Source organism: Rhincodon typus, chromosome 12 (genome assembly GCF_021869965.1).
Source record: "Rhincodon typus isolate 14 chromosome 12, sRhiTyp1.1, whole genome shotgun sequence".
Lineage (NCBI taxonomy): Eukaryota > Metazoa > Chordata > Chondrichthyes > Orectolobiformes > Rhincodontidae > Rhincodon > Rhincodon typus.
The window spans coordinates 53,058,373-53,078,909 of NC_063343.1; the positions used below are offsets into that span (position 1 = coordinate 53,058,373).

The following is a 20,537-nucleotide window of genomic DNA, read 5'->3' on the forward strand; positions in this document are numbered from 1 at the left end:
CTGGAAAGGTGAGTATGGAGCAGAAGGGGTATTGGTTGTGGAGTTACCCATCTGATAGGCTAGTTTTCATCTAATAAACTTTCGTGAGTAACCACCCAGAATGGACCGTCAACACATTTTCAGGACAACATTCAGTATTTCTCTGTACCGCAGTTCTAATCTGCTAACCACCGTCCAATCTTTTCTAACCAGAAAGAATTCAACTTTGCTCCTTGGTCTGCATCCAGTATTGGAAATTGTGACCCCATTTAAAACTGTATGCTTTTAACAGTTCCCTTGTGGCTTGAGACCTCATTAATGATGTTACATTAGTAACTTGCCTTCTAAAAGCATAAACAGAAGTTTTATTAAGTGCCACATTATCCAATTATAACAGCATGTTTTCAAAAATAAGTATTTATCCTTAGAAGGAATTAAAACAAACCTTCAATGAAGGTGAGCAAGAGGACAACAAACAGCTTAGCATCAAGAATATTGGCCAAGCAGGTTTAGCCAGGTGATTGACACAGCACAGATGGCCAATCCCCAAAACAAGATACCACCAGGGATAGGTGAGAGTGACAATTACAAAAGGAGCCAGGTGGACAAGCTACCACCTTCTTGGATAAAGACCAACAGTTTCCTTACATCGGCCCAAGGGAAGACCAGAGACTGTTGTTACCAAAGGTTACCACAAAAGATTGCGAAACATCTGGGATGTGGGAGTGCGCTGCCTCTACTCCTCCATTTTACAGGACTCCTTGTATCAGTAAAGTATTCTTTTCTATCATGGGTTGCGTATTTATTTTATTAACCTAATTAACTAAATGTACCATTCCTACACTGCTGCTTCTCAATAAACTAGCAGAAAAATTGCTCCAACAAATTGTCGACTGCGTAAATTAGGCAACTGTGATCATGATTCTCCCAAAATCAAGTTAGTTCGTTGAATTCAAACAATAGGTAGTTGACTATTTAGTGTCCCCAGGGTGGGAGTGGGGAGCAGTGTCAATAGAAAGGGAGAGAAACAAAACAGAATCAGGATCCCAGTCTTGATCTCTTTCAAACAGATCCTAATATAATTGAGTGTGCAAATACTAAGACGTCTCCATGTTTACTGAGACTTATTGAACAATAATTATTTGCATAATGCACAGGCACGTGGTTGGTGCCTATGTAACCATGGGCCTTCAGAACTAGGGAAAGGAACACAGGAGAAACTGCCATGAAAAAAAGGTAAAAATATGATATTTAAGATAAACAAGCCAATAAACATGTACACTGCTTGCAGAATGTTATAATACAGGTACTATACCTTTCCTCTTCTAGGGTCAACAAATTTCTGTTCTTTCCTAGTTGCCACTCCACTGCCTCCAGCTCTGCAACCGTTTGTTCTAGGAGCGCAGACACAGAATCCTACAAAAAAAAACACAATTACATATTGAAAATAATATCAGAATCTTTTCGTCTGGGAATCCAGGAGGCAAAGTGGGACATAATCTGCAGAAGAATCGTATTCCAACACAATCTACAACCTCATGACCCCAGCATAACCTCCATTCTACCATGACCATCAAGCCACAGGTTCAACCTTATTCATTGAAGAGTGGAAGAGGCCATGCCAGAAGCAGCACTAGTTGTACCTAAAAATGAGGTGTAAACTAGTAAAACTACATAACAGGATTTCTTGAGTGCCAACCAGCATAAGGAGCATGGGACAGACAAAGTTAAGTAATTCTACAACCAGCAGATCAGATCTAGGCACTGCAGTCCTGTCATATCTAGGTCGTGAATGATGGTGGTCAATTAAACAACTCACTGAAATAACAGACTCCACAAATATCCCACCCTCAATGATGGAGGAGCCCAATACATCAGTGCAAAGGTTAAGGCTGAAGCATTCACAGCAATCTTCAGCCAGAAGTGCCAAGCAGATGATCCATCTTGCCCTCCTCCAGTGGTCCCCAGCAACACAGCTACTAGTTTACAGACTATTTGATTCACTCCATGTGATATCCAGAAATGGATGGACACACTGAATACTCCAAATGCATTGGGCCCTGACAACATTCATCAATACCACTGAAGACCTGTGCAACACTGACATCTACCCAACAATGTGAAAAATTGCCCAGGTATGTCCTCGACACAAAGTAGGCGAAATCCAATCCAATTTTTATGACAGAGAAATTCCATGAACAACATCTTCACCACATGCTTGAGATTAAACAGGAGGATCAATGAATGAACAACAAGGATCCTTGATGGAATTTCTCTAGCATTTGAATGTACAGCCCAGGACTCACTGCAGAATTAAAGTTTTTAAATCATTTATGAAATGTGGACATTGCTGGTTGGGCCAGCATTTATTGCCCATCCTAGTTGCCCTTAAAAGGGTGGGAGTGAGCTGCCTTCTTGAAACGCTGTAGTCCATTTGTAGATAGACCCATAATGCCATCAGAGAATGGGTCTCAGGATTCTGACCCAGTGACCTTGAAGGAATGACAATATAGTTCCAAGTTAGGATGGTGAGCGGCTTAACGGGAACTTTTGTTGATTTCCAGTGGTCTTCATCCTTGTTGAAACCAGTTTCAAGTCAGTAATAACAGGTGAACACAAAAGCACCAGAAAATCTATATGCCAGTGAAGACATAAGAAGAAGAACACTAAAGTGTCCAATTTACTGAGTTCTGAGGAAGGGTCACCGGACCCGAAATGTTAACTCTGATTTTTTTCTTCACAGTTGCTGCCAGACCTGTTAAGCTTTTCCAGCAACTTTGTTTTTGTGTCCAATTTACTTGCCTTTCAAGTGTGAAAGGCCTACCCGCTTGCGGTTTATTCCAGGCATTGCTTCCTCCCAGATTTCCTGATGGAGACTCTGCACAGAATGCCCAGTTGGAATCTGGCAAAGAATCCTTCCCTATCCTGTATTCCACAGCACAATGAAGCTCCAGCCTGCTTTAAATGGGAGGGTCGGTTTCCCATGAAACTAATTTCCACTAGATTTCCCAGCCTCTACCATTCTTCTAGTGCTACAAATGGTGATTGACATGAATTAATATTGGCCTCAATTTATAACAAAGGTCAGGAATCCTTTATCCGAAAATCTTGGGTCCAACTGTTTTTTGGATAAAGTATATTTTTGGTTTTCAGATACACTGAACGTGCATGGCTTTGATAGCATTTTGCATTTTGAAACATCAATGTGTTGAGCTCAATTCTATAGCATGACCACTTGTAAAGGCCACTTCCATTATAACTGCATTGTATATTTAAGTCTGAGATTGATAGATTTTTTATCAGTAAGGGAATGAACAGTCACGGGCAAAATGCAGGAAAGTGGATGGGAGAAATGTTGGATCTGCCATGACCATATTGAATGGTGGAGCAGGCTCGAGGGGACATACACACTATTTCTCATTTCTAATTTAGTCATTTATAATAGTGACACAGGAATTCATTCAGCATTTAATAATTCAGTCACATAATTAATATGCCAGTTGCTCTGGTTCATTAAGGTCCTTTGGAAAGACTTCACTTGAATGATCGTTCAGGCCAAGCGAAGCTTTTTCCAAAGGGCTCAAACTCAGTGTGCCCACTGTTCGGTTCCACTTTTGAAATGACCTTTGGGTGCTCGGTTTTCGAACACGCAAATAAGCGATAACCAACCTGAGTTGCTTGTTCAATGAACTTGTTTAAAAGTTGGCTCAGATCCAATCAAAATGTCTCTCCTCATTTTGTATCTTTACCTTACTGTTTTGCCTCTCTCATACTGATTATCTGCCAGAGACTAGTAAAACCTCCTTCTGGAAAATGTCTGAAACATTGGAAAATTGAAATGAGTTTTAAAATTTGATGCTTATTTGAAATTTCACCATATTAGCATTGTAGCCATGGTTGTTCTTCAGAGACTTAAACTAATGGCCTACTTTTTTTTCTGTTGTGGTGAGTTTATTTTCTGATTGAAGAGCATCTTCATTTTGTGCAGTATGCTTCATGCATTGTTCCTGTAGGTAGTGAAGATTAAGGAGGTTGTACCATTGTGTTGACCACTCTCCACATCTGTTCACATTTGCCAAGCTGATCTGAGCACCACCCTGTTAAAAATTTAAATAAATTGTCATTCTTGCATCATAAGCACAACACATGATATATTTAAATATTACTGGACATCAGACTCGATTGTCAGAGTAAATGTTACTGTTTTCACTTGTACAATGTCATGATGTTATGGAGAGGATCCTAAACCATTCAATATTTAATATCTATTGCTTCATTGGAATTTCTGAAGTTACCTGTTTGAATGCTTCATTCTAAAAAATTGCTATGTTTCAGATTAGAGTACTAGATAATTGAGGGATTCATAAGTTAGTTCTTAGTTGCTTCTAATTTAATTGACAAGCAACATAGCTACAGCTTTAGAAGAACAGCCTGTCGACTATTTTCAGTGAATTACTGCCTCTTGGGTGAAAATTGGTGCTTGCCATTTGGTCACATAATTGTGTTCCCAATCGTACTGACTGTTACTTCCCAATGCTGTTCTTGACTGCTGTTTCAGAACTGTTGAAATTGTTTGAAAATTTATCATTATTGTAATTATGAGAAACATTTTCTCCTACAAGAGAATATCTCTGATCACTATCATGAAATCTGAGAATCATAACATGCTGGACTGCTACAAGGTGACAAGTGTTACTTTGCTTACTAGCTTTTGAACAAATTGTGATTAAATGAAGAAGAGAAAATGCACTGAAAAATCTTTAAAAGGTTGGAGTTTAAGATTACGCTCCAAGCTGGCACGTCATCTGTCCTTGAAGCTGGATGGAATTTGCAGTTTGTAAAAGATGCAGAAGAATTAAGATAATTAATCTAGCTTTCATATTCTTCCTGTGTTCCCTTTACACTGCCTAAGCATACCAAAATGTTACAAATCTACACAAATGGGCATTGTACAGGAACTGTAGTAATAGCTGTTACAATTAATTTGTCAAAGATTTATATGATGTCCTCCAGATAAATCTAAATAGTAATTATTAATGCACAAGGATTATTCCAAACTACTGACTGAAACCAGAATTTTCTCAGGAAGTAGATAAGAAAGAAGCACATTACTTTTAATCCTCCCTACAAAACAGTGGTAATAATGGGTGAACCCATTCATTCCACCAATTCCTCTTTATTCACTGTTTTAATTCTTGTAATGGCAATAGCAAATTCCTCTCATGAGAGACGCAAGGCTTATAGTTCAGTGAACATTTATAAAATAAAGCAGCACTGAACTTAGAATTATGAAAGAAAATGGCTAATCGATATCCCATATAAAATTGGGTAAAAGTTGTTAGTCCCTGAACTATACTTCAGAATTGCAAAAAATTGGTGCTGATCTGCAACAAGAACCCAAAATTGGTTAAACTGCACTTTTTGAGCTTGCAGTTAAGTATTGAAGATGCAATGGGTTATAATATTCAAGTCAAACACCAACCAAACACTTTTCTCGATGAGATTTATCCACTGAGCAAACATCAACTCGCAGAGTCTTCTGATGCAAAGCAGAAAAAGAAATGGTGATCCAAAACACTTCATTGTACATCAGGCTTTCAGCAGCAACTGAGGCTTTGGTGCGGAACAGACAACTCGTATTTTCAGAGCACGGGAGTACAGCCACCCGGATATAACTACACAAATCAAAAAAAAAAGGTTAAGTGCACTAGAAAATTAAAAGTCTGGTTTAAGGAGGCAATTTCTGAGCTTAGGTGCTCTGAATTGCTTGACATCAATTTCATAGAATACTAATGGATAATTACACTAAGCAGAAAGCACTGAAGCCCATGATTCACTGGAAGCAGAGTTCATACTGGGGTTACATACAGGTCTGGACTTCTAATTAATTCAAACTATTCCTAATGGACACAAGGGCACACTTCTGCATTGTTTCTGGGGAACGAGTGATGATGTTAACATCAGTGCAGGTGGGTGCAATTATAAATTTATGTTGTCAGCTTTCACTATACATGTAGGCTTAGGTTGGAATCCATGATTAAGATAGGGTCTGAAATATGTTTGTGCTCAAGTCCACTTAACCATGTCTTCTAACTACATGAAGCCATTGACCCTTATTTATCACGAACAACGTAAAGAATCATCTTACATTGTTACACTTCCAACCCATTGAATTTTTCATATCATACTTAATGTTAAGTATGCTGTTCCTTTTGACCCCAGAAATGGCATGCAGCCCCTAAAGAAAAACCAATTATGTCAAAAATACCTGCTAATTCTTCCTTGCTGCAGAAACGCTGCTACAGCTCTTCGTTCTCTTACATAAGCAACTCAAGTCAAACAAGTCAACTGATACTACATAGGTAACAGCAATAGCAAAGTCATTTATTGGAAGGGCATCTTGGGATTGTACTAACACACCAAGGCTGCAAATTATTTGGTGCAGATAGACATTGCCAGGCTGAAGGTGGAGCCAGTATCTAGGGAAGGGAGTTTTCAACAGGAGCCAAAGACATTGGCTTTGGCTTTCCTGTAATTTTGTTGGAGGAAATTTTGTATTTTTGCAGAACTGGATATCAGATAAACAAACTGACAACTTATACACAGTATAGGGTACAGCAATAAGCTACACCATACATGTATTATTTACAGGCGAAACCACAATAGAGCAATGAATGATCTTTGAGGAAGTAGTATAGATATAATTTGGATACATTACAAGAAGCAAAAGTTAAAGGAAGCAAAGCCAGAGCTCTTTGAAATAGCAACAGAGAAAGAGAATATGATGAACCAAAAAAAAAGGTGTCGGAATCATGTTAGAGGGATGTTTTAAATGGAAATCAAACCAAACACAATGAGCTGATTGAAATTAAGATGACTGGCAAAGGAAAAGTATGACAATAGAAGGGCAGTCCTCAAAGTAAAACCTAAAAATCCTCCACCAAAACATAAATAGCAAGCAAGTAATATGCGATGGGGTGGGTGCTAACATGGACAGAGAAACCAATATATGCTTTGAGGTGAAGGTCAAGACTAAGGCTCTATGTGAGAACTTTGAATCCGTATGTGTACATGAACAGGAAGATTAAACATGTTGGTAAATAGAAAACGGCTGGCATGGAAAACTGATGGACAGAACACACTGGGAAGGCTGGCTATGCTGAGAATAGATAAGACACCTAGAGTGATGGCTTGCACCTTAACCTGCTAAAGGAAGTAGAAATCATGAAAGGGCTTGCCATCATCTTCCAATCTTCCTTAAAAACCGTGGGGATGAGGCATTTGTCACAGAATTGGAGAGTGGCTAACCATAAGACAATAAAAACTATGAGCAGAAGTAGGTTGTTGGGCCCCTCAAGCTTGCTCTGTCATTCATTCGTATCATGGCTGATCCGACACTCCTCACGTCCACTTTCCTGCCTTTTTCCCATAATCCTTAATTTCCTTACTGAACAGGAATCTATTCTCTGCCTGAGCTTCAAATATACACAAGGACACTGCTCCCACGGCTCTAGGTTCTTGATTGGTAAAGGGATCAAGGATTACAGGCAGAATGGCACCGAGAAACACATCAGCCACGATAGAATGGCTGAGCGGACCCGATGGGCCAAGTGGCCTAATTCTGCTCCCATGTCTTATTGTCTCCGCATGGCAAGGAATTCTAAAGACTCAATCCTCTGAGAGAAGAAAATTCTCTTAGTCTTGAATTGGCACTCCTTTAATCTGAGACTATGCCCTGTGGTCCTAGGCTCTTCCATGATAGGAAACATTCTCTCAGAACTTACCCTGTGAAGCCCCTTAAGAATCCTATATGGCTCAACGGGAACATCTCTCATTCTTCTAAATTCCTGTGAGTAGTCCCAACCTGTTAAACTTTGCTTGAAAAATAATCCCTTCATACAGGGGGTCATCCTAGAGAACCTAATCTGAAATGCCCCCAGTGAAATAATACCTTTCCTCAAGTAAGGGGATGTCATATGCTTATTTGTTCCTCAGTCTACCCTCGAGGCCTGTGAGTCTGTTTCACTCAAGTGTTCATCTGGTTTACTTTTGATGTCATTCATTGTCTCTGCTTTTACCACTCTCGTAGGCAGCACATTTCATGCCATTACCAGTCATTGCATAAAACACATTTTTCTCACCTCTCCTGCATCTCTTACCTAAAACCTAGATCAAATCATTGATGGTGCCTTGCTAAGCTGTTCAGGCAACATATCATGAGCAGCAACCCAATACTATTACAAAATTCTGCTAACTTAAAAAAAAATACTTTGAACAAATAGTGTTGAGTTATTTTTACATAAGGATCATGACTGTCTTTCATGGTAACATTTCAATTTGTGTTAAAACATTGAAAGATTTAACAAGGTTTTCTTTAACAGCACCAAATCATGCCTTAAGAAACATGGCTGTTACATTGTGGGTATGAAATTCTCTGAATCATCTATTACTACTTCTTTTCTAGCAGTTAGTGCTGCTGACAACACAATAGAAAATCTATTATATTGCTATTTTGGACAATACATGGCTTTTAATGAAATTCTCCATGAAAGACCCATCGAGATATATGTCCGAACTTTATGCGGCAATACAATCCTCACCCCCACTGCCAAAAAAGTAGCCTGCCTAGAGAATAACAACAGTACCACTGTCTTTCAATCATTAACTGGCTGTTAATGGACTGGAATTAGGACTTCTGCACCCTGGCGACAGGAAGTCCCGCCTCAGAGAGCTGTCGGGTAATCAAATGTTAACAGTACAACCGGGTACTGCTGACACTAAATCCAGGATTGAGACAATGTACAGCACTGAATCAGGATGTTGCAAGTCTTTGGGGTTCTTGTGGACCCTGGCAACAATGTCTAAGGCCAATGGTCTTTGGTGGAAGAGAGTATGAGTAATACTTTGGAGTGACCCACTTATGGACCCAGGTGGCCTGCAAAGGAGGTAGCTCTGCCCCTGGCTGCTACCAACCACACAAGCAAACCTGCTAGGCTGGCCGCTTGACATGGCTTCTCCCGCCACCTGGTAAATATGCAATAGCAGAGAAATGAAACCCTTAAGTGAACATTAAAATTAAGGCATAGGGTGGTGAAAACTCATGATAAGCCATAGAATTAGGAATATTTTCAAGGAACCAGCAGTTGGTTAAAAAGCTAATAAAAAAGGGAGAAAATTTATTTTAAAAGTAAGTTGGCAAGAAATATAAAAGCAAACAACAAGAGCTTCTATGAGAAAAAGAGTAAATAAAGTGAATATGGGACCCTTGGAGGATGTGACGAGGAAATTGTTGGCAAATAACTTAAACCAATGTTTTGCATTAGTTTGTAGAGATCTCTATATACGTTCCATAGATAACAGATAAGCAAGCTGCTAACAGGAGGAAACATCTTGTAACAGTTTCTATCATGAAGGACAAAGTAATTCACAAACAAATGGGAGTAAAGGCAAACAAGTCACCAAGATCTGATGGCCTGGTTTGAAAGGAAGTGGCCGCAAAGGTAGTGGAGGCGTTGGTCAAAATATTCCAGAACTCACTGGATTCCAGAAGGGTTACAGCAGACTAGAAAACAGCTAATGTGCTGTCCTAATTCAAGGAAGGAGGGAGGCAAAAAGCAGAAAACTATAGGCCTGTTATCCTAAAATCTATGGTTGGGAAAATGCTATCCATTAAGGAAGAACCTGCAGGATATTTAGAAAAGCTTAAGCAATCAGAGTCAGCAATGTTTGTGAAAGAGACGACATGTTTGATAAATTTGTTACAGTTCTTTGAGGATATAACAAGCAGTGTTGATAAAGGGAACTGGTAAATGTGTATTTGGACACAGAACACATTTGAGCAGCTGCCATGTAAGAAGTTATTGCACAAGATAGGAGCTCACTTGATGGTCGATAATACATTAGCATAGATTGAGGATTAGTTAACAGATGAAAATCAGAGTCAGAATCAATTGGTCTTTTTCAGTTGGAAAGACAAATGTAGTGGAATGTCCCAGGGCCTCAACTATTTGATATCAGAAAGGTAAATGGAATTTTGGCCTTTAATCCTATTGTATTGGAATTTTAAAATAGGGAAGTTTTGTTACAACTGTACAGGATATTGGTGAGACTGTATCTGGAGTGCTGTGTACAGTTTTAGTCTCTATATTTAAGAAAGAATGTACTGGCTTTGGAGGCAGTTCAAGAGATTCAAGCTGACTCCTGAGAGACAGCAGTTGACTTATTGAGAACAGCTAAACAGGTCTGACCTTTATTCATTCGTATTTAGAAAAATGAAGGGTACTCTTATTGAAAAATACAAGATTATTGAAGGGGTTTTGCTGGGTAGATGTTGAGAGGATTCCACTAATGGGTGAATCTCTAATTAGAGGACCAAATTACAAAATGGTGGGACACTCATTTAAAACTGAGATTCCAAGTAATTTCTTTTCCCAGAGGGTAGTGATTGTCTGGAATTCTCCATCCCAGAGATCTGTGAAGGCTAGATCGCAAGAAGTGTTCAAAAAGATAGATTTTTGAAAAAAAACCTAAAGAACTGCAGATGCTTGAAATCTGAAACAAAAACAGAAATTGCTGGAAAATCTCAGCAGGTCTGGCAGCATCTGCGCAGAGAAATCAGAGTTAATGTTTCAGGTCCAGTGATCCTTCTAGCAAACTCTGATTTCTCTCCACAAATGCTGCCAGACCTTTCTAGATTCTTGAAACATTGGCACGTTAAAGGTTCTCATGTTTTTAACACCATCCCTGCCACTGGTAATACTGCAGTTTTTTTTTCCTCTGTAAGTTTTGAGTCCCAGAGTTCCTTTTCTCAAAAGGCAGTAGATGCAGAGTCTCCTTGATTACCAAGAGGATGAAAGATTATCAGGGTATGCAGGAATGTAGAGTTAAGATTAAAATCATAACCTTATTGAATGGCCGAGCAGCCTCGAAGGACCAAATGGCCTACCTTTGTGCCTTGTTCATGTGTGTGTGCTAGGACACCTGCTAGATTTTTACATACACTCACACCTCTCCTGACTGAATTGATTTTGTGTATCTTTGACTACTCTGTTTATGCAAAATCACAAAGCTTAATGAAAACATAAAAACACACTTTTATTTTGTTCAGTTCCCTCTTGCAATGAACAGTAGTTTTAAAGTTATAACTAAATTACTTCTCTGTGACAAATAATTTGTTTGCTCACGTACGCAGCCTGTTGAGTTTTGTTAAGCTTTCATCAAAGCCAAAGCTGTGGACTGCATAGTACATTGAAAACTAATATAGTTTCAGTGCAAGTACACAGATCCAGTCCACTGATTTGTTGCTGCAAATCTTCTTGGTAACATTGTGAAAGGTAGATATTTACCAATCAATCTATTCAGAGATGCCACACTATACACTGGAGCAGGTGGAACTTGAACCCATGCCTCCTGGTCCAGAGGTAGAGATACTACCACATAATAACTGATTAAAGCCTGATAATTGTTCCAATGAACATTGCTGATGCATTTTAAGCAGGAGCACTTTTGACCCATAAATCCAGAAGAGTCCTGACCAAATAGTTACCTTTCTGTCAAACTCAAAATGTGTGTTTTTTTATTTCTATATCTATATAATAGCATGACAAACAAATATGCTGGTATTCAACAATATGCAGTCTAAAGGAACGGGAGGATAATGAGAAGCATTCACTTTCCAGAAAGTCATCACAGCTAGTTCCCTTACAGCTAACTTGATCAATTCTTCAATCAGCTTAATTGGATCTTGTATTATGTAAAGTGCAACAAAAGCAATAACATTAAGTTATGATTCACTGTTGTGCAACCATATCAAAGTGGTTTTCTACTTACACTGTACGGTTCTGTGGTAATGATAGTGCTGCTAGGTTACTCAATTGAATAATAAAAATAGCAAATCTTTTGCTTTTATCATCATACCTGTAAAAAAAAGGACACTTACTGTTAAAGTAAAAATGAAACTTTGCTGAGTAATATCAAGTCATCAAAATATTATGCAAAAATGAAGAAATGTAATTTGGCCAGCTTCGTGAAGGTTTGGCCTTCAAATATTTGCAACTTTTCAATCAATTTCCATTTCTGTTGTTTTGCCACCACATCTTTTCTAACTCCTCAGTGTTAACTTTTCAGAATTCTTCTCCTCTCATTATGCTTCAAGTGAACTTGACAAGCAAGTTAATCTCACTTATAAAAACAGATGGTTATTGTTTTCAAGTTGCCAACAATTTAAAATCTGTTTGACAATAATAAGAGGACCTCAGATCTTACTTCATTCCAATCTGGAGTCTGGCAGCAGCTAGTGCATCAGTTTCATCATCAGAAAGTACATCTTCTATCTCACACGATCTAGGGTTAGATTATAACATGTTAAGTACAAACTGCACAGCTTTTTAGTCAAGGAGCTATTTTGTACTTTATAGTATTTGTACTTGAATTCTAAACAATTTCATTGAAGGAAGTTTTGGTTACATAATGGAGTACAGAAAATGGCAAGGTTCAAAACTAAAGATAACAGGGCTTTGCAAGCCCACACTCTAAACAAGACTAAAGAAAATCTTTTCAGAGATAGTAGGAACTGCCAATGCTGGAGAATCTGAGATAACAAGGTGTAGAGCTGGATGAACTCAGCAGGCCAAGCAGCATCAGAGGAGCTTAAGAAGGGTCCAGACCCGAAATGTCAGCTTTCCTGCTCCTCTGATGCTGCTTGGCCTGCTGTGTTCATCCAGCTCTACACCTTGTTATCTAAAGAAAATCTTTCTTCTGCTCTGATTAAAGAAAAGTGTGTACCTGTAGAATGTATTACATACCTTTTGACCACTTCATATACACCACTGTCACCTGCCACTGACTCATCTGATACAGCTGCAGAAACACAAGTAATTTTGCGATGGATTGCTGGTCCAGACATCTCAGTTTGAGTGCTGGCATCTGAACAGAAAAAGGAGGAGGTATCATTAGTGCAAACCATTTTAATTTTCTCACAAGAATTACAGTCATTTGGTTTAATTTCTCAGAGTAATTGCAATTGCAATTGAGAAAACTGCAAATCCCAGAAATAACAAAGGGACAGAAAACTTTACAATGACACCAGCTTGTGAAACAGTTGATGCGTTAGTTTTAAATTTCTTAACTTTCACAGATTCAGGGAAGGTTCTATTAGATTAGAAAATGGTGAGTAACTCCTTTATTCAGAATGGGAGGGACATAGAACGCACAAAACTACAGGCTATTTAGCTAACATCTGTCACAGAGAAACTATTCTTAAAGACATTAGAGCAGGCGTTTACAAAAGTTCAAAGTAATCAGGAAAATCAGTATGGCTTTATGAAAGAAAAATCATGTTTAACCAATTTATTGAGTTCTTTGAGGAAGTAACAATGTGCTGTACATAAAAGGAGAATCGGTGGATGTACTTAAATTTCCAGAAGGCATTTGACAAGGTGCCACATCAGATGTTATTACAAAAACTAGAAACTCTTGGCATGGGGGCACCGTATAAGCATAGAAAGAAATTTGGGCAACTAACAGGAAACAGAGTATGCACTTCTTTGGTTGGCAAGATATAACAAATGGTGTGCCATGTGATTCAGGACTGAAGGAATTGTTGCTAAATTTGTTGATGACACAAAATAGGAAAGTAAATTGTGAATTGGGCATGAGAAGACTACAGAGGAATATAGATAGGTTAAGTGAGTGGACAAAGATCTGGGAAATGAAGTTTAATGTGGAAAGATGTGAAATTATCCATTTTGGCAGAAAGAATTAAAACAAATAGCTCAATGGTAGAGAGACTGCAGAACTCTGAGATGCAAAGAGATCTGAATGATCTGCTGCATGAATCACAGGTATAATAAATAATTCGGAAAGTTAATAGCATGTTATTGCTAATGATGTGAGGAGAATCAAATTCAAGAGTAGGGAAATTATGTTTCAGTTTAACAAGACATTAGTGAAACCACATCAAGATATAAATGTATCAAAAGCAGTAATGAATTTACTAAACTAATATCTGAAATGGTGGTTTGTCTTATAAGGAAAGGTTGGACAAGCTAGGCTTGTATCCACTACTGTTTAGACGAATAAGAGATGAGACAATTGAAATACAAGATTCTGAGGAGTCTTGACAGGGTTGGTGTGGAAAGGATGATTCCTCATGGGGGAATCCAGAAAGAGATCAACATTTACAAATAAGGGGTTGTACATTAAGACAGAGGAGGTTTTCTTTTTCTGTATGGTCTTCAGGCTTTTGAAACCACTTCCTCAAAGGCATCATTGAATATTTATAGACAGAGGTAATAAGGGGATGAAATGTTATTGGGGTTAGTTGGAAATATGAAGTAGTCAGATTAGCCGCAATCTTAATGAACGGTGGAGCAAACCAAAGGGGCTAAGAGGCTTACTCTTGGTCCTAGTTTGTACGTTTGTATGGCATAGGACATTCAAGTAAAAAGGATGATGCTGAATACACTCCTGAACACTAAATCAAAACTTTTACAATCTTGTAGGTTACAACCAAAGTCAAAACTTAGAAATGGAAATAGGCTTTAAAATATTCAGCAAGGTGGGGTTGTGAACAAACATTCTGTGCAGAATTTGTTTTGCAATGCTACAATGAGGTGCCTGTTCAGTGATAAAAAAAAAACAGAGTGTTGGCATGTGCATGTGTGTGAGAGAAAGGACGAGACAGAGTTCAGCCTTCGTGACCTTCTTAAGAGTATTCGTATGTGTGTTGACCTGGCCAACATTTCTAAAGAAAACTTTGGTACAAATAAAGCTGTTTACATAAGAAGGAATAAAATGCTAATCTCATCAATAATGATCACAGAAGTACTGGATTGTCATAAAGCTCTGTCTGGTTCACTGGTATCCTTTAGGGCAGGAAACCAGGCAGTCTTAATCTGTACTATCTTAAACATGACTCCAGACCAACAGTAATCTGATTGGCCATTAACTGTCTTCAGAAATTGCCTATGAAGCCACTCAGTTGCATCAAACTGCTACAGCAAACTTAAAAGTATAAACCATTTGGACCAACCAGAAAAAACCTAGGCACCAGAAATAACAAAGGCACAACCTGCCTAAACAACCCTACAAAGTACTTCTTGGTACTTTAGGGTCTTCAGTCAAAATTGGGATAGATGTCCCACAAAACTAATCAAGCAGCACCCTGACAAAGTTATATACACCAAAACCTTATAACCACTAACCCAGACTCTTTCATCATCATTCTGAGTATGTTCTGTCCTTCAACTGGACAAACCCACCAAAGATGGCAACACAAAGGCAGACAGTCAGGACGGAGTTGCATTGGGAGTCATCAGTATTGTCACCGGACCCCCAGAGAGCCTCGTGGCACCAGGTCAAACCTGGGCAATGAAATCTCCTGCTGCTTGCTACCCACCATCCTCCTTCAACTGATGGATCAGCATACCTCCATCTTAAACATTGTGGGTGGCGAAGACACAGAACGATAGTCATCAACCGGAGTACAATGTCCATCAACAACATGGGCTGGGTGGTACCACTACTAATCTGGCTGGTCACCGTAAAGGTTATATTTACGAGACAGGGTTTGCAGAAGATGGTGAGAAAATCAACAAGTCATTCTGATGCCTATAAGATTCTACCAAATTAGGAAGGTGAACGATTTGGAGTGCCATTTGCAGATGGTGGTGTTTCCGTGCACCTTCTTCCCTTGTCTTTCTAGATAATAGAAGTCACATATTTGGAGAGTAGTCATGAAGGAGTCTTGGTGAGTTTCTTCAGTGTATCTTGTAGATGGTATACACAGCTGCCACTGTGAGAGTTTCATGGAGTGAAAGTTTGAAGGTATTAAACAGGAAGCCGATCAAGCAGGCTACTTTGTCCTGGATGATGTTCAGTTTCTTGTTGTCAGAGCTGCACTCATCCAGGCAAGTGGACAGCATTGTATCACATTTCATACTTATGCCTTAAAGAGGTGGCTTGAGGTGTCAGGAGGCAAGATACTCACCACAAAATTTTTCCCAGTCTTTGACCTACTCCTGCAGCCCTAGCATTTATATGGCTGGTCCAGTTCATGTCTGGTCAATGGTATTCTGAGAATGTTGATGGTCCAGAATGCAGTTATGGCAATTCAACTGAAGGTCAGGAGCAATGGCTAGATCCTCTCTCACTGGAGTTGGTCATTGCCTAGCAATGTGTGCGGTGCAAATGTTATTTGCCATTTACCAGTCCAATCCATTGCACAATCATCAGCAAACATCCCCACATCTGACCTTATGATGGAGGAATGGCCTTTGATGAAGCAGCCAAAGGTAAATGTGGTTAGGATATTACCCTATAGTGATGCCTCGTGACTGAGCTGATTATCTTCCAAAAACAACAACCACTTTCCTTTTTGATAGTTTTGACTGCAAACAGTGGAGAATTTTCCTCCTGATTCCCATTTCATGAAGTTTTACTCAGTGTTATTGATGTCATACTCAGGTCATATGCGCATTAAAGTCCTGCAATCACCTTCAAGTCCCCTCAAGAATATGGTTCTTCTGTCCATCTTTGTCCAAAGCCTGGAATTCTGGACTGCTAGTTCAGTGACAATACCATTATGCCACCACCTCTCTCACAATTTCTTTTAACAGTTTGGAATACTTGTTCTAGAAATAGATAATAACATAGATAATATAATAAATCATTGGCAAGACCTTACTTGCTTATTGATGGAACCCATACATGCCAAATAGATTCTTCAACATGAGAGCTAATTCTAACTGAATGCCGCATTTAATTGAAAAAAGCTGATGGCTGTCTTGAGCATCGATTGTCCAAATGAATATCTTTCATTGTCATTAAGTCATCACTACTTCTAATTAGCAACACATTTGTCACTGGTATTGATAAGCCAGCTGACTATTTAAATTAATCAAAAGATTATCAAGCAGAGATAGAACTCAAATTTCGCCAATATTGTATGTGCTGAATTACAGGCCAAACACAAAATCTTTTCAATTACTCATTATAAAACCATAACAAATAGGGCAACAACAGGCATTTGGTCCCTTGTGCTATTATGGAATTATTCCATTTCCTGATGGACTAATCAGTCCTAAAGATTCCAATAAAGAAAGCCTGTGCAAGTAACGTGATTACAATAATTCAGTGCAATCAGATTATCTAACAGTACAAGTTTAGAGCAAATCCTTTGTTAAAAACAATATGAAAGGTCATGTATCGACCCATCATCCAGTCATAGATTCTATGGGTTGAAACTTTCAACTGGTTCAAATACAACATCGTTTATAATAAGACAAGAAATCAAGACTGGTGGTAGTTTAAGTATCCAACTGATTACAAGCCAACAAATAAAATAGCATTTCATCTGAGTAAATAGCTGAGTAAAAGCTGCTTTACACATCACAAATCAAATTGTGTTTTTTTCAGAAATTGCATTTAACGGTCATCTAAAGTCAGTTTCCACCACTGACCTCACGCAGTGCAGCAAGATGTTCTGTGTTCCCAGACTCCAGCATTGCCATTGCACACTTCTTACGAAATTAACATTTCACATTTAACCATCCTCACCTTTAAACAAGTGTCATCTTATCACCACATTGTCTAGTCCTAGCAACTGCTCACAACCTCAATTCCAGATTTCTTAAGTCTGCTCATGTTGATGGATACCAATCCTTACTACACAACCAATCTTCTGTCTGTTTTCTCAAATGCCAATGACGTCCTTTGACCTTGTTTTGCCATGCCTAAATGACAACCGCCAGTTTTCATCCAACCGCACCCTACCATCTCCAGTTTGATACTCAATTCTTAGTCAGTAAATAAAAATTGAAAATGCTGGAGAAACTCATCAGGCCTGGCAGCATCTGTGGAGAGAGAAACAGAGTTTATACTTTGAGTCTGATATGACTCTTCTTCAGAATCTCCAGTCAGTTCTGGAAGAGTCATTTCAAATTCAAATGGTAACTGTTTTTCTCTCTCCACAGATGCTGCCAGACCTGCTGAGTTTCTCCAGCATTGTGTTTTTATTTTAGATATCCATCTGCAGTACACTGCTCCTATCCATTAATGCTTGCCACCATATTGCGGTGCATACTAGACTTTAAAAAGAGATGGACACAGAGAACATTTGTAAAAGGAAGAGGTCAGAGGATCCTGCAGATATTGAATGATGGAAGAACGTAGAGCAGATTTACAAAAAAGTAAAACTGAAAAAGAGTGAGGGAGGGAAAAAATAGGAGACAGATAAAAACGAACATCACAAGAAAGAGTAGAAAATAAATAAAGACTGAACAGAGAATAACATCATGTTATATGACAAAAAAAGGTTTTTATGTAAGAGCAGCACTCAGAAGATCTTTTAACTTCTCATAAATTTGTAATACCGATAGAATTTTTCTCCTTCAGGAAAAAGCTCCACATCCAATTAAAATGTTGTACTATTCCAAAGCAAAAAAATTTCCATCAATAAATTAATATTTTACCTCCATTTCCCACTTCCTGTTGCATTTTTTAAGACCAGGTCTGCAAAAAGCTATAGGAATTTTGAGAATTCAAGAGAAGCAAATGAGTTCGCTCCTTTAAAATAAGCTCCTTTGCTGGTGTTACAAAGATAATAGGTCCACCAGCACCATTACCAGCAACTGTGCCATCTAATAAGCACAACAGTATGCACGAAAGAAGTCATGAGACTGATGACCTATGATACAACACTGCAGGACAGACTTTCCTTTTGTTTTCTTCATATATTTCATATTAAAATAGAAGTCTTGCACTCCTAATGGCATTGACATTACTAACATAACACCACATGACAAACTGAGAGTAAAAGACAGTACATGATCTACTTAGTAGACTCTTAATTGATCTAGTACAAAAGCCAACCGCTTAAATACTACCAGGGATTTTTTTTACATTCACTGCAGAGGGCCATTTAATGCTGTAATAAATCATATGAAAAAGTGCAGTTTTGATAATTCAACACCTCCATAGGCTGGACATGCACATCCCCTAAAAATAATAAAGACAAAAAACATGTTTTTTTTATTCATGTCATAAGCAGTGAATGAAAGATGATGATTGTGGGGGATTCAGCGATGGTAATGTTATTAAAGGTCAAGGAATGATGGTTAGATTCTTTCTTGTTGGAAATGGTCATTTCCTGGCATTTATATGGCACAAATTTCATGTCCAATTCCCAAAGACGAAACCAACTCACAACATTTAGCAAATAATTCTTCCTGTCAGAGCTGAGATTGCCCTATTCACACAAAAATTAACCAAAAAAGCATCATTTAGACATATAATTAAAAAAAGCGTCTGGCATTTAACTAAATAAAAGTCAAGGAAGAATATAAAAGAAAATAGGTTGGTGACTGCAATCATACTTGAATAAAAAGGAAGATGGTGTAACAGATCAGTTATCTAAGCCAAAACATTTTTCAAGGAGTTTTCTTTATTCACTCATGGGACGTGGACATCGATGGCTGGCCGGCATTTATTGCTCGTCCCTCATTGCCCTTTGAGAAGGTGGCAGTGAGCTGCTGCCTTCAACTGCTGCAGCCCATGTGTTATAGGTAGACCCACAATGACATTAGGGAGGGAATTCGAGGATTTTGACTCAGCAACAGTGAAGAAACAGCAATATATTTCCAAGTCAGGATGAAGAGTGGCTTGGAGGGGAACTTGAAGATCGTGGTATCCCCATGTATCTACTACACTCATCCTTCTAGATGGAAGTTGTTGTGGGTTTGGAAGATGTTACCTAAGGATCTTTGGCGAATTTTCTGCAGTGCATCTTGTAGATGGTACACACTGCTGCTAATGAGTGCCAGTGGTGGAGGGATTGCATGCTTGTGGATTTGGTGCCAATCAAGCAGGCTGTTATGTCCTGGATGGTGTCAAGCTTCTTCAGTATTGTAGGAGCTGCACCCATCCAGGAAACTGGAGAATATTCCATCACAATCCTGACTTATGCCTTGTAGATAGCGGACAGGCATTGGAGAATTAAGAAACGAGTTATTCAGTGCAACATTCCTAGCCTCTGACCTGCTCTTGTAGTCATTGTATTTATATGGCAAATCCAGTTGGTCAATAGTAACCTCAGGATACGGATAGTGGAGATTCGGTAATGGTAACACCATTGAACGTTAAGAGGTGGTGGTTAGATTGCTTCTTTTTGGAGACAGTCATTGCATGGTGTTTGTGTGGCGTGAACGTTACTTGCCACTTGTCAGCCCAAGGCTGGATATTTTCCAAATCTTACTGCATTTGAATTTGAACTGCTTCAGTATCTGACTGAAGTCCCAAATGGTGCTGAACACTGGGGATGTTCACCAATGATTGCACACCTCTGACTTTATAATAGTTGAAAGTGGTTGGGCCTTGTGTCTCACGAAACCAATCCTTATCCCGACCATCTTACGTTTCATTATCATTTGTAATGAAATTATCTGTACAGTTTTACTGGTGTTTCAGTGACCTTGTTCTATTTTCTTCCTATCAAGTTAGTAGTAAGATTACTAGGTAGTGATTCCACATATTGAGCTTCATTATAACTCTTAAGATCACGC

The 20,537-nt window shown here is 38.7% G+C and overlaps 1 protein-coding gene across 1 annotated transcript in view; it reads right to left on the bottom strand.

Annotated features, from left to right (window-relative positions):
- The window catches only part of LOC109937352 (protein KIBRA), a 98,188-nt gene that overhangs the window by 12,858 nt on the left and 64,793 nt on the right, over window positions 1–20,537 (bottom strand). Inside the window, exons 12-17 of the mRNA XM_048603469.1 lie at window positions 12,783–12,903; window positions 12,244–12,321; window positions 11,809–11,895; window positions 5,462–5,654; window positions 3,909–4,076; window positions 1,295–1,395 (exon numbers count right to left, since the gene is read on the bottom strand). Of these exons, the coding sequence (XP_048459426.1) occupies window positions 1,295–1,395; window positions 3,909–4,076; window positions 5,462–5,654; window positions 11,809–11,895; window positions 12,244–12,321; window positions 12,783–12,903 (748 nt within the window). The remainder of the gene's footprint in view (window positions 1–1,294; window positions 1,396–3,908; window positions 4,077–5,461; window positions 5,655–11,808; window positions 11,896–12,243; window positions 12,322–12,782; window positions 12,904–20,537) is intronic.